Raw genomic sequence first — 14,954 nt, forward strand, 5'->3', positions numbered from 1 at the left:
AATTGTGTATATAGCACATTTTTATCAGGAACTGTTAACATTTAAAATTAGGTAGAGCATTTCAGCTGTGAGTCCTAAAATTTGGGTGGGGAGGGGCGAACCAGACATAGTCTCAGATAGATGTTTGTAGGAATCTCATTTTTTATGATATCTTCATTCAATTTAAAATATAAACCCAGGAGACATGTGGCTTTCAATTACTTTTCTGGATTGCTCCAGGACTGATTTTGTGTATTTATATATGAAGGAAAAAACATTTTAAATTAAGGATTTATTTATTTACAATACTTAATAATCTATAACATTATCTTTTTGAGCAATATCAACTGTGAATAATAGACAGTAAAGCTCAAAGTGTCTTCTTTGTAAAGATATATAAATTGTGTATGTAGTCTACTTTTATCAGGAACTGTTAACATTTAAAGTTAGGTGGGGCATTTCAGCTGTGAGTCCCAAAATATGGGCTGAAGGCTAACAGGTTAAAGACCTGGTCTGTGGTCTGTGCTGAACTGGAGTGTGTATGACGATACTGTATAAATTAGAAACGAGTGCCAAAACACATCCTGTCTCTCCGTAAATCCGACCCGCTGTCAAAACATTGACTTTGCGCTTGAAGATACACAGAGCTTCATTACTGATTTAAATTACATATTTAATAATCAAATAGATAAAAGAAGTCCAGACTGCTTCTGTCTAGTCTGGTTTCAAATATCTGGTGTGTGTGTGTGTTTGTGTGTGTGCGTGTTTCTGTCTGTGTGTGTTTAAGTGACGTGAAATTAAGCTTGAGCTCTTAAATAAACAACTTATGATATACCTAGGGAAACATTTAACTGGTGCTGATTTGATAGAGTCAGGGTCTGTGTTTCATTAATGTCATAATACATTTACAAACACCAAACACCCCCCCACCCTACACACACACACCATTCTCATTCTCAAACCAGGAAATGCTCATCCATTCTAATGGCTCTCTGTGTGTGCACAGCTCAATTCTCTCTCATGAGATCACATTAGAAAAAACAAACCTGCAAAAAGACCTTTGTATCTTCACTATTAACTCAAATGTAATAGTTTCCATGGCAGCCAGCACCCCAAAAACACCCAGATCTCACCCTATAGAACAGGGGAACAGCATTTTATTAAGAAGGAAAATTATATATATTATTCTATATATTATTGCTATGTTTTCATGGTAAAAGCTCTCTTTTTAAATACATAGGTCACGACCGTCAAACACATCCAGGTTTGTCTTACATATACTGTATATCATTTGAATGTTTGTTTTAGGGAAAAAGACAGCAAGACCAATATACTAGACAAGCAAGTGAATGAAAGCAAGACCAATATACTAGAATCTATGTTTCCTAGCAGTCTAGAGAACAGAGAGGAGGAAAAAAAAGAACAGCGGTGGATCGCGCTGCATGAATAATTGCCATAATGAGAAAACATATTACACCAGATTCACCAGACAATTAATGCTAATGCTCATTAACAACAAGAACATTCATGCAACTATTGCTTCCCAAGCATAATGATTCGTAGAGGAATTGAATCTTGAACACAAAAAAAAGCCCCTGTGTTGACTTCCTGCTGAGCCAATCAGAGCACAATTCCTTACCACACAATTCTAGTCACTAAATGAAACACACGAGTGAGGGAAGATGTTTTGAAATAAACTAAAGCGGTTATACAGTGAGGCGGCTCTGTGTTGCAGAATACAGCTGTTCCTGCAACCATTTGACTTGTTTATGTGGCCTCACACAGGAACATTAGACAAGAACTCAAAAAGGTCAAAGAGTTTCCACATTACAGCTTGATGTGTGCAAATCCTCAGTAAATGGCTTCTGCTCCGTTAGAAAACAAATACGTTGTAGGTGTGTGCATGTGTGTGTGCAAGTGTGTGCGCAAGTGTGTGTAACCCTGGCACAACAGCAGCGTGTGAATGGTGGATCAAATTTCTGATCTATGTGTGGTTTCAAAAATACATAATATGACAATTATTTGCACCACAAAGCAGGAAATCCATAAACAGGTCTACATGTGTTAATGCACCTTAATGGATTTCTTTTTTTTTTTGGTCTATTGAAAGACAGAAATACAGACAGAAATCTTTTTTTGACCATTACAATATTTGCACTAGTTTATGAGTTCAGCTGAACCCATTCAATAATCCAATCTCAAATATTTGTTTAAAACCCATCTCTTTTTTATCAATATGTTTCTCGTCTCATTTTTTTATAATGAAGTGGAATTGCATGAACCGCATTATTCTAGTTTACAAATGGAAAATGATACAAGTTCAGCTGAACGGTGACATTTTCATCACCTTGAGACTTTTTGTTAAGCCACTACTAAATCATCTCCTGCCTCCGACAGTGTAGAATTATGAAGGATGTTTGATCAGTAAATGTCTTCAGTGGGTGTTAAATTTTTATGTTTTGGTCAGATTTTATTAAACCAAACAGCAGAGGAGTTACAGGACAAAAGGACAGCTGGGGACAGATCACCCCTGTTATAGATGATGAAGTCCCATGAATGAATATACATTTCCTGCATTGAACATTATTTTTATTTTATATATAAATACATGAAATCAGTCCTGGAGCAATCCAGAAAAGTGCTGGGTTGAAAGCCACATGTCTCATGAGTTTATGTTTCAAATTTTGTCCTGTAAAAATTACAGGACAATAATAACCGTTCGAGAAACACTGGGGCGGGTGTGTAACCTTTAGAGAAGCAGCCCCAAAGTTAGTTTAAAGATAAAAACTTGCATTACTTTTTCCTCAAAAATGTCAAACACTCAAGATGTTCTCTAGTGTGACTGTCCACTGAGTCACCCAGTTCACATGCAAACTTCAAACTGTCCTTGTGTTGCCATATGTTTAATATTGGAACAGCTGGCATGACTGCACATCTGTTTCATCAAAAGCAGCCTCTGGTCAGAATCTACAGCTGTCCTTCCTGATCCCACTCATCTTTACAAACTTTACCAAAGAACCTTGCATATAAGTTTAACTGGGACACATGTATTCATACACTCATTCACAGTGTTGTGGTTTGAGAGAAACCTGGAGAACCCAAAATTGACTCATATGGTAGTTTAAATGTAACTCTCAGGTCTACCACCACAACACTTCACTGAGGGGATGATGTTCTCAGAGTGATGAGCAAGGCTGGGTTTCTTTTTCCCTAGAACAAATTGTTGCATATTTTCAGAGGAAATTCTTATGGCAAACATCCGTGTCCGAACTATTAAAAAATATTTCACTATTTCCAAAATGCTAGCTTGTCCAAATTGCACTGTGAAAAGCCTTAAAATTCCACTTGACCTCTTGGTTACGAAGAAAGTGTTTTTGTGCAGATGGTGTTATTTAACAATGGCTGAGTAATGGTTCAAAGGTTAAAGGTTGTTTAAGGCAAGCATGTGCTGATCCAGGAATGCAGTTTGCATTATACTAAGCTGGAGTGCATTAAATCACACTCACATCAATAACAAAAAGCTGTGTCCTTAACCTGGTTGTACTGCAAGTCATGAGAACACACAAAAAAAAAAAAGAATACAGTTGGGCTTTAATTCAGGAAATTACATGTTACACCCTCAATAATCACTGCATGTACTGTGAGAAACAATGAACTGTTTGTACTTTCATGGACACAAACATTCACAAATTCCATTCAACTCTGTGTCAAATTAATGAAATTAACAGTTTGGAGAGTCAGAGTAATAATAAATATATGCACAAACATTTACTTATACACAGGCACTCTTAATCTGGGGCGATTTAGAAAAGCGTTGATGAATAATGTAATAGGCTGCAATAGTATCCGAAACAACAGCAGCATTTTAAATGTCTCAGTCCTTCTTTTTACTTGTAGTGCTGTTCACTACCTCATTCAAACACACACACACACACACACACACACACACACACACACACACACACACACACACAAAAACACACCTATCTGTACCAGACCTAATGCCTTGTTCTTAGTGGCTTGTAAGTGGTCATTTGCAGGCTGCAATGCAGTCATTTCCCTCCTTGTGCGAAGTGGACGGAAAAAAAAACCTGGATGTGTATAAGAAAAAAGGGTGTTTTCTCTGTAAGAGCGCAGGAAGCTCATGAGGTACTTTATCCAAACCTTTACAATTTACTGTACATTTACAACATTTGGTTTCATCATGTACAAGTTGCCAAATGGTTTCAGCATTTTCGGAGGTTGAGCTCGTTTTAAGGTCTTCCAGATCTCTCGTCGCCCTCCAGTGAAGTTCTTCCGCTCTTGTGCCTCGAATGACTCACTGAAGCATCGCTGTAAACTTGCCAAGTCATGTCAAACGTCTCTGTGGCAGATTTGCATAGTTTCATGCAGAATTTCACATTTGCTCATTGTTCTAACTTACTGTCCATGATGAAATTGCAGACATGGTAACGCATATGGTCAGAATAGCACCGGTTGCACAGCTCCCTATGTACACAGGACAATGTCTTTTTGCTCACTGAATTACGAATGTCAGTGCTGTTAGAAGTTATTTGTCCATCAGAAGCTGGTACATTTGGTTTATTATCATCTTAACCTGCCTGAAACATTTAAGATCATGAAGCTTGTGTCCAAAAATCAGACACAGTGTAAGATTGATGTAGATGATATATCAACATCAACTACAGTGGTACCTTGACCTACCAGTGAATTAATGTACGAGTTTTCCGAGATACGAGTCGTCACTCGGTCGATTTTTTGCTTTGTTACGCGAGCAAAAATTTGAGGTACGAGCTCGAGACGCCGCTGCTAGATGACGAAGCGAAGCCAGAAAGCGAAGACTGTGACGGAAATTAAGATAAGCATAGAAGAAAAAGTAAAAAATTAAAAGTTCAGGGATACGTAGTGTACAGTAGTGATAGCAAAAAACGAGTTTTCCATCCTCCTCTGCCTATCGCCTCTACTTTCCACCTCAGCCTGCGTCTTCGTTAGCTCAAGTCGTCTCATTTTCAAGGTAAATACACTGTATAAAACCGTACTATATCTTTACATACTGTTTCTATTATGTTTTTATACAATATTTGTTATTTTTGAAATGTATTTTACTTATTTAATAACATGAAAACATAAAACATAAAAAAATGGGGTGGCATTCTGACGGCTAGAACAGATCAATGCCATTTTAAGTATTTTCAATGAGGAAAATTGATTTGATTTGATGTGATTGATTTGATTTTTTTTTTTAACTAAAGACGCACAAAAAAGAAGCCCATTCAGCTTCAGGATGAATGTGTGTAATTTAGACTTGCATAAGACTCTTGGAAAGATTAATCCTGGTAATAACAGTCCTTAATAAAACTGATCAATCCTAAGCCTTCATACATGACGAATGCTTGGTGACAAATTGGTGACCATAGTGCAGCTACGTGTTGAGGAGGATGAAATTGTTCTTTTACGTTAAATAACAGATTATTCGCAAGGGACTTATAAGGGACATTGGTCCCCCTTTTGCTGCAATATTTCTCTATCCCTTCAAGCATTATTAGCATCAACTTCTTCAGTAATTTGAGCTACAGGAGCTTGTCTGTTGGATCGGACCAGACAGGGAAGCCTTCATTTCCCACGTGCATCAATGTGCCTTGGTCGTCCATGACCCTGTCGCCAGTATACCACTGTTCCTTCCTTGGACCACTTTTGAGATACTGACCACAGCAGACTGGGAACATCCCACAAAAGCTGCAGTTTTGGAGATGCCCTGACCCAGTTGTCTAGACATCACAATTTGGCCCTTGTCAAACTCGCTAAAATCTTTACGCTCACCCATTTTTTTCTGCTTCCTAGGCCATCTCGGTAGAGTTTTTTCTTGCCGCAGTCACATCCGGCCCGCTCATCAGGGACAAACTTACACTTATGAAGAGCATCTTATTCATTTTTATCACCACATTATCCGTGTAAAGCTGCTTTGAGACAATGTTCATTGTTAAATTAAATAAAAATGAATTTAATCGAATTGAATAATTCTGGTCATAAATGGCTTTTTTTCAACCCTGTTACTATTTTACCAAGAATAATGTCTATGGAGATATTTATATAACATTTAAGGAAGGCGTCTTCAGTGTCAAAGATTTATAAAGTCAAACTGAGGGCTTTGTATTTTTCAGTTTCTCATGGCAAGCCACTTGTTTTATTGTATTTTCCTATTAATGTGAAGAGAATGAAAAAGAAAGGACAGAATAGGAACTGCTATAACATCAGTATTTTAATAATTAATTGTAATTGTAACAATACAAACCCTTTTTATTTTCTGTAGGTGAAAAATAATCTGCTTCTAGTGGTAAAAACAACATTCAACAAACCAACATTGAGGTGATTACATTCCTAGAACAACAATTGGCAGGTCTTCCTCTTCCCCTGAACACTATTCGTCCACTGCATATGATCCAAAATGCAGCTGCATGACTTGTGTTCAATCTGCCCAAGTTCTCCCACACCACCCCACTGCTGCCCTCTCTTTACTGGCTTCCTGTAGCTGCACGTATCAGATTCAAAGCACTGATGGCCAAAAATGGACCAGCAACATCTTACTTCAGAGACATTATCACATCTCGCACTGCACCACGCTGTCTGAGATCCTCCAGCACTGCTCGACTGGTACCACCTTCTCTCAGAATGAGAGGTAAGTATAATTCAAGGCTCTTCTCTGTTCTGACACCGAGGTGGTGGAATAAACTTCCCCTAGATGTCCGAAGTACGAGTCCCTGGCTATCTTCAAGCGACGGTTGAAGACCTACCTCTTCCTGAAACACTAGAATTAGCACTTACCAAGTTTGCTTTGTAAAAATCAAGAGTTATATTCTGATGTATATTAAGTTTGTAATGTAGCGTAACCAGTGTAGATTTATTCATTGCTAGAGACTCAAAGCACTTTTGCACGTCGCTCTGGACTAGCGCGTCTGCTAAATGCCGCAAATGTAAATGTAAATTAGGTTGCAGCGGATTCTAAAATGCACTCAGATCTTAAATGAAATAGCAAAGTCTAACTAACCTTGGCCTCAAGCTGAAACATTTCTTAGTTTCAAAACCAAAATTAGAGTCCTATTATTCATAACCATGGAGGTAAGCCTTAAAAAAAAAACACCCGGGACACACATTGTAAAATAAATAAATTAATTAATAAAAATCTCAATTGTTGTACAGTATCTAATCCTTATAAGTTTATTATTCTTTGAGCAAACTCTATTCTTTGCAGAAATCCTGTGAGCTTTGATTTTTTTGTGTGTTCATGTGTGTGTTCATGTGTGTGTTCATGTGTGTGTGTGTGTGTGTGTGTGTGTGTGTGTGTGTGTGTGTGTGTGTGTGTGAGAGAGAGAGAGAGAGAGAGAGAGAGAGAGAGAGAGAGAGAGAGAGAGAGAGAGAGAGAGAGAGAGAGAGAGTTTTTACACCCATAACAGCATTGTGCTATCAGTAAAATCACTTTTTATCCCTAGGATTAACAGTAAGATATGACAAGAGAAACAAGAAAATGAAAAAGAACAAAAAGGAGCAATATTTAGAAATAATATACACTAGAAATAAAAGCTAGGAGTCCAATATCGGACTGATGATGCAGTCTATAATGACTCAAAGAATGTAATGGGTATTTATCATGTCAGCTCTTCTCAGGCAAAACCTGACACTGACTACATTTGCACTCATTCATTTTTTAATGAAAGTAGTTTGTATCACAAAAAAAACAAACAAACCAATAACATTTTAAGGTTTAAGGCTTAGGTTGAAGAGCCCCAAGGCGTCTTAGATGAATCATCTGACAATTCTACTTAAAATAATTAAATTTTTTCCCTTTTTCTCAAAAGGAGATGTCCTTGGGCAATTAATACAGCACTGCAAATTTCTTGAACACACAACTGAGTTTAAACAATAAACACGAGCATCGAAAAAATGTGGAAAATCCGGTGCTGCCCTCAAGCCACACACACACACACACACACACACACACACACACACACACACACACACACACACACACTGATGTGACTCAGATTATTTCATTATTTTTGAACATATATAAATAATTACAAAACAATTACAGTTTAGATACAGTATAATGTTCTTCAGCAGACTTGCTTTCTTTCTCCCCTTTATGCTAATATTACAAAATATTCTACCTTGGAAATTACAAAGCGCATACCTAAACATTCCCTCACAGAAATCTACCCACTTTCAAAGCTTTCACTGTAAAATCTTTGTTAACCGAGTCGAAGGTAAACTTCGGGCTGAATTTCTCACAATTCGACTCAACCAGTTCTACCATAATGTCAACAAAGACATGTTGTCCTCCGCTAGCTCTAGCTCGCTGGTGCAAGAAGTCCTAGGAAGAGATTTATTCGCCATACTGATGATGAGGTAATAAATTTAGGCCAATGGGCAAGCGGGAGAATATAAAAGAGCTGTTAGGAGGCAGCTTCTCTCCTGACACCCACAAATCTGACTCGGTGGAGAGGACACAGAGGTACTGCCAGTACCAATGCTTCACTTGGAAAAAAACACGCCATAGGAGCATGAAATATGGTTGAGGTGTAAATTACAGTGTGCAAACTAGGACATAAATGAGAAAAATATAAAGAGTCAAAGAGAAGATCCATAATTCCAATTGAGCAATTGCATGGCCAATCCATACTGTCCGCGTGTGTGTGTGTGTGTGTGTGTGTGTGTGTGTGTGTGTGTGTGTGTGTGTGACTTTTCACCTCACTCCTTTACTTTAAGAAGGCAGCATTTCTAATTTTTCTCAAATATAAAAGATTCTTTCTATCACATGATGTCAAATTCCTAGTTCAGAATGTACAGAATGTTCTTACAGAGATTTCCACTGATAAGGGATTTTATTGCTGGTTTTCTTTTTTTTTTCTTGGTCTCCACTCAATTCTTTCCACTTGTTAGCTAGTTTTCTTGGTGCATAACACCCATCAGGCTAACACGTGCTTCCTTTCGTTGTGATATGTTCCTGGCTTGCAAGCTCCTGATTGGTTTTTCCCGAATGTACAGAAACGTTGTGTCAAACAATCGAGTATATGAAATACTGTACATCATGACTAAAAAAAGGGACTCTGTTACACTATGTAATAAGAATTTGGTTGTTTGGACACCTGAGAACCACAAAGTCAGCAAATATGGTGGCTTTAAGATTTATACTGCTGCTCCAGAATAATCAGAAACCTTTCAAATATTTATTCACATTACTAAAAGCATTAAATTCTCTCGAGCATTATTGCTTTCTTTACTGTCAATTCACAGCCATGGGAAAGAGCTCACCCAAAGGCATTGGAAATAGTGAATAATATATCAATCATATTCACTGCAGGAGTCTATTTGTACCTATTTGTAGGACAATTTGTACCTGATTTGTTTGCTGTGGCCCTGAACATCAGGGTTCAGTGCAGTTTGGTCATATTCCTCTCAGTTTCCATGATCAGTTGTGTTAAAAAAAAAAAGCATGGTCAGTTGAAAAAAACACAAAAGCTCTGAGCATTCTCAAAAAAAGTCCTCATAGTGGATCAGGTTCTGCTCTGTTCCTGCAAAAATCTGCATGACTGCAAAACAAGGCCTAATTAGGGTCTTGTTTTTATATCAGCACCTGAAATCCTTTTGATCCTTTCGAATCCTTTGGATTCAATTTCGAAGTTCTTATTTTCATCATCCTGAATTTGTTTTCTGTTCTCTTTTTTGCTGAAGTCTCAACTTTATACTGTTTTAATCATCATCAAGAAGGAAATTAAGGCGATCAGCATTTTGATGAACACTTCAGCTGTGAAGTCATTCTGCTCTCCTGGTGCTGAGGTGAATGAGGCATAGTCTCACGTGTGACATAATGAAGAAAATCTAATTCTAACATCATGTCACTGATTGTCTAAATTCTCCTGGAGCTGCCACTGGAATTTTTTAAGCGACATGCAGGTGTCTCTGAAAAACAATAAAATACTAAGTGTTTTCAAAGTTTGGACAAGCACTGAAAAATGCAAAAAATAAAACCCTGAAAAAGATTTCTGCTCATGGATTTGGTTGTAAAGTGTTCAGATTTTTTCATTGCAACCCAAAAACCATTCTTTTTTTTTCAACCCAAACTGGGAATGAATAAAAAATAACATTGTATTGTTAAAGAATTGGACAAAAGGGTGGAGTAGTGTTTTTTATTGTGATGACATCATCAAGCCTCATGACTTCTGTGGTAATCTGCATGAGATTGTATCACTTTCGAACTGTGTAATGAAGTCAACTGCGTAATATGGTGTATTTTGAGTTACTCAAAAAACACCATATTACGCAGTTGACTTCATTCACGCTAATGCAGTAGAGAATACTCAACACAATATCAATCCAATATTTATTGCACTTCTGTTCTAATATACCAAAAGCTCAAAAGTGGCTTGTCGAACATATTGCTGAAGAATATTTCACAATAATAGACTGGTCATTCGTACAACGCAACATAACACAAGCAATGATAATGAAACTAGAGTCTAAAGAGGAAGCCTGTCTATGATCATTATCACTGTACTCCACAACATCGTATATCTGCTATAAATGGACATTCGGTGCAACCCAGATGAGGATGGGTTCCCTCTTGAGTCTGGTTCCTCTCAAGGTTTCTTCCTTATGCCATCTCAGGGAGTGTTTCCTTGCCACAGTCACCACCGGCTCACTCATCAGGGACAAACTTACTCATAAAAAACATATTCACTTTTTATCACCACATTATCTGTGTAAAGCTGCTTTGAGACAATGTTCATTGTTAAATGCGCTATACAAATAAAAATGAATTGAATTGAATATGTAGATGAACTATGTGAGAGATAAGCTAGAAGCATTTACGGCCTTATAGGTATAAGATATATATAGAATATCTACTAAGTAATTGGATATTTTAATGTGAGTCAGTCATGATTAAAAACAATCAGTCATATGATCCCTCGGCTTGACACAAGTTAAAACCCGGCCTACTGAATTTTGTATGGGCAAAGTTTCTCTAAAAAAAAACAAAGCAGGACAATGTGGTTAAACATCCAGCTTTAATATTAACACTTAAACTTTAATATGCAGCAGTGTGGTTTTTTTTCTGTGTCTAACTAATAACTCGCATTTTCAGAGACGTGGACCAACTACAACATTAGAAGTGAGCTCAATTATTTATAAGATAATTATTCCCATGCTTTAATTTTCTGCCCAGTTTCTGTCACAGAAATTCTTCTGAATAAATGAATGCTGCTTATACAACAGTAGCTGATCCAGTGCCCGGATACTAAACTAAACAGTGACTTTTTTTTAGACAGTTTGCACCTGAGTGTACAGTGTGGTGTGTCCTGATCCTTGTCATAACCTGCATTAATATTGATATCAAATTGGAGCGCTGTTCAGTCACCTCAGTTACGTAGGAAACTTTACACCACAGTGCGGTTGAATGGATCTGATTTGTCAGAAGGTACGCATCGGTACCGGTTTCGGCTGTAACATGAAAATTAGGTTAATATTAATTAACCTAATCAGAGAGATACACCACAAACACTGCTTACGAAGAGGGAAAGATATTATCAAAGACACCTCTCATCCCAGTTTTGAACTGTTTACTCCTTTCCCATCTGAAAGACAGTTTAGGAGCCTCGCTGTCACACCAGCAGACTCAGGAACAGTTTCTGTCTCTCAGCTGTCAACCTACTGAACTCTATAAATAAACAATGATCTCTACATCCAACTCATTTACCTTAACACTATTCATAAAGACTGCACTGTATATTAACATGTCTTTATGCTGTAAACATACATTGGTTTACTGTTACTGCTGCACATTCTTTTACTGTTGAATAAAATACAACACTCTTCCTCATGTTGCCTTATTTGCACTGTTACCCTTTGCACCTTATACGATATTATTGTAATATATTGGACCTTTGCACTCCCATAATAAGTTCATTGTATATTTGTAAATGTGTATATTTATATTGGCTCTGTACTTGGACACTCTGCACAATGGCAATAACGTTGAATCTGATCTAATCGGTTTCTATATGGGGAAGGGGGTAGCACACTGGTCAAGATGTTGGACTTCTGATCACAAGGCTGTAAGTTAAGATCCCACCACCACTAAGATGCCACTGCAGGGCCCTTGAGCAAGGCCCTTAACTCTCAACTGCTCAGTGTTATAAATAAGATCAGTGTAAGACACTCCGGTTAAGGGCGTCTGCCAAATGAACGAAAATGAAGATCCAGTTTAAATGTCACTGTTTTGACACCATTGCAGAAATCCAGCGCAAACAGAAGGCAAAATGTGCTTGACATTCTTTGAAAAGAAGACTTCCAAGACACATTCCAGTAGTGGCAAGAACACAGAGCACTGTATTGCTGTGCAAGGGGGCTATTTTAAAGGTGATAGTGTGTAAATATAGATATATAAAATACTTTCTTGTAAACAGAGGAAGTGTCATACTTACTATGTTACTATAGTAAGCGAACAGGGTCTCGTATGGCGAAAGCCTATGAGGAATTACTTTTTAATTGCACCTACATCACACATCAGAAGGACTAACGTGTCCCTAGAAACTGAATAGTAGTGTTAAATACACCATAAAGCCAAACGTCAAGGGTCGAGGTCAGGACACTAGAGTTCATCTCCTTCAACCCTGATACAACTTGTCCTCTTTGTGCACACAGGCATCACCATGATGGAACAGGTTTAGGTCTCTGACTTCCAGTCAATAAAAACAGCATGGAAAAACATAGGATTGTGCTTTGTTCATACATCCCTGATCTTCTCAGTGTGCACACAATATTCCTGTTAACAGTGCATGTTGCAGGATTGTTGTATTTAAAGCTCCAGTTGTCCTGGACATAAAGTGTAACACAATCTTAAAAGTTCACTTGGTTGATTGATCATCTGTGGTGATGTTTGAGCTTACACTTGATTCACACTTCACTCACACACACACACACACACACACACACACACACACACACACACACACACACACCATAGCTAACTGTCAGCTGTCTGAAACCTGTCTTTCTCAACAGTGTGTCTGTGAGCCCTTCATGTGAACCCTGGCCGGTTTTTAAACGAAACCGTGTGTGCGGATTTGTTTGTTTGTTTGGGATCTCCGAAAGAATTCAAGCGGAATAAATAAAATAATAAAAAAATAAGCTCAAATGTTGTCTAAAGCTACATCAAAGAGAACAACTATAGTAACCGTGAGAAATGATGGCAACAAATGAAACACATTTACACACACACACACATTATATATATGTGTGTGTGTGTGTGTGTGTGTGTGTACACACATTATATATATATATATATATATATATATATATATATATATATATATATATATATATATATATATATATATATATATATATAATGTGTGTACACACACACACACACACACACACACACACACACACACACACACACACATATATATATATATATATATATATATATATATATATATATATATATATATATATATATACACACACACACACACACACACACACACACACACACACACACACATACATACATACACGCGCGCGCGCGCACACAGAGAGTAGTAACGCGGTGTTTTACCATGTTCTCCCCGCGAGCTTATGGAGGAGTTTCGGGTGAACTTTTCCCAGCTGCAGTAGCGTCCATGCTTTCGGCTATAAAGAGCCCAGTCAGTCCTCTGCTCTCTGCCGCGATCCGTCTACATTATCACCCTGAATCACCGGGGGCGCGCGTGCTCTGTCTCTGCCTCTGTCTTTCTTTCTTTTGCTCTTTCTCTCGAAGTGCGCGCACACGCACACGCACATGCGCACGCGCCCTCTTCCTCCCTCTCTCTCTCTCTCTCTCTCTCTCTCTCTCTCTCCTGTCCTTTTCTCTCACTCTGTCTCTCCGTCTCTATCTCTCACTCTCTTACTCTCTCTCTCTCTCTTTTACGCTCTGTCCCTTTTTGCCCCTTCTCTGTCTCTCACTCTTCTCTGTCCCATTCTCTATCTCTCTCTATCTCTCTCTCTGTCCCTTTGTGCCCCCTCTCTGTATCTTACTCTTCTCTGCCCGTTCAGCCTCTCTCTGTCTGTCTTTTTCTCTTTATCTCCCTCTCTTTGTCCTTTTCTCTATCTCTCCCTCTCTTTATTTTCCCTCTCTCTGTTTCTTTCTCTCCCTCTTTCTGTCTCTCCCTCTCTCTGCGCCTTTCTCCCCCCCTCTCTTTCTCTCTCTCACTCGTGATAATAATCTGACTGAGCTCGAGCTGAACCGACGCACCCCAACCCCCTCCTAAAAGCCGTTTCTGGTTCAGGGATTTCTACACAGCAATTCTGCCTCACATGTTTGGGGTTGGGGGTCGGATACAGATCGTCGCATGTGCAAAGTTTGCATGTTCTCTCCTGTGCCTGTGCTGTCCACAGTCATATTTCCAATTTGTCTGTAGTGTGCAGGTGTGTGTGGAATTGTGCCTTGCGACAGGATACCTTGTGTTACCTGGGAAAGACCCCAACGCCCCTGAAACCCTGTGTAGGAAAAGTGGTATAGAAAATGGATGAATAACATGACAGTGTGATGTGACAAGTGTAGCTGTGTGACAAAAAATTATTAATATTCTGTAAGAACATTAAAGAGTCTGGGACATTTTTTCACTAAACCCACATTAACAGGGAAAAAAGTCATTCAAATGACTTTTGTTTAAGCCAGAGAGTATATTTTGTAATAAACATAACATAAAGTGAATATAATGCAATTAATATCAACAGTCTGCAGCTTAGGACTGAACAGTTCTTTATTGAAGGACCTACTACTGAACAGTACACCTTAACAACGATGAAACTTTAATGATTAGATATTCAGTGCCACCCAGATGAGCAAGGGTTCCCTTTGAGTCTGGTTCCTCCCAAGGTTTCTTCCTCATACCGTCTCAGGGAGATTGTCCTTGTAACAGTCACCACTGGCT

The 14,954-nt window shown here is 38.3% G+C and overlaps 1 protein-coding gene across 1 annotated transcript in view; it reads right to left on the bottom strand.

The window, feature by feature from the left end:
* tmcc3 (transmembrane and coiled-coil domain family 3) overlaps positions 1 to 14,081 on the bottom strand; it is a 27,470-nt gene extending 13,389 nt beyond the window's left edge. The window contains exon 1 of the mRNA XM_083528580.1: positions 13,598 to 14,081. Within this exon, the coding sequence (XP_083384706.1) occupies positions 13,598 to 13,600 (3 nt within the window). The 5' untranslated portion in view covers positions 13,601 to 14,081. The remainder of the gene's footprint in view (positions 1 to 13,597) is intronic.
* Positions 14,082 to 14,954: the final 873 nt, after the last annotated feature.

The sequence above is a fragment of the Silurus aristotelis genome (genome assembly GCF_946808225.1).
Source record: "Silurus aristotelis genome assembly, chromosome: 24".
Taxonomy (NCBI): Eukaryota; Metazoa; Chordata; class Actinopteri; order Siluriformes; family Siluridae; genus Silurus; species Silurus aristotelis.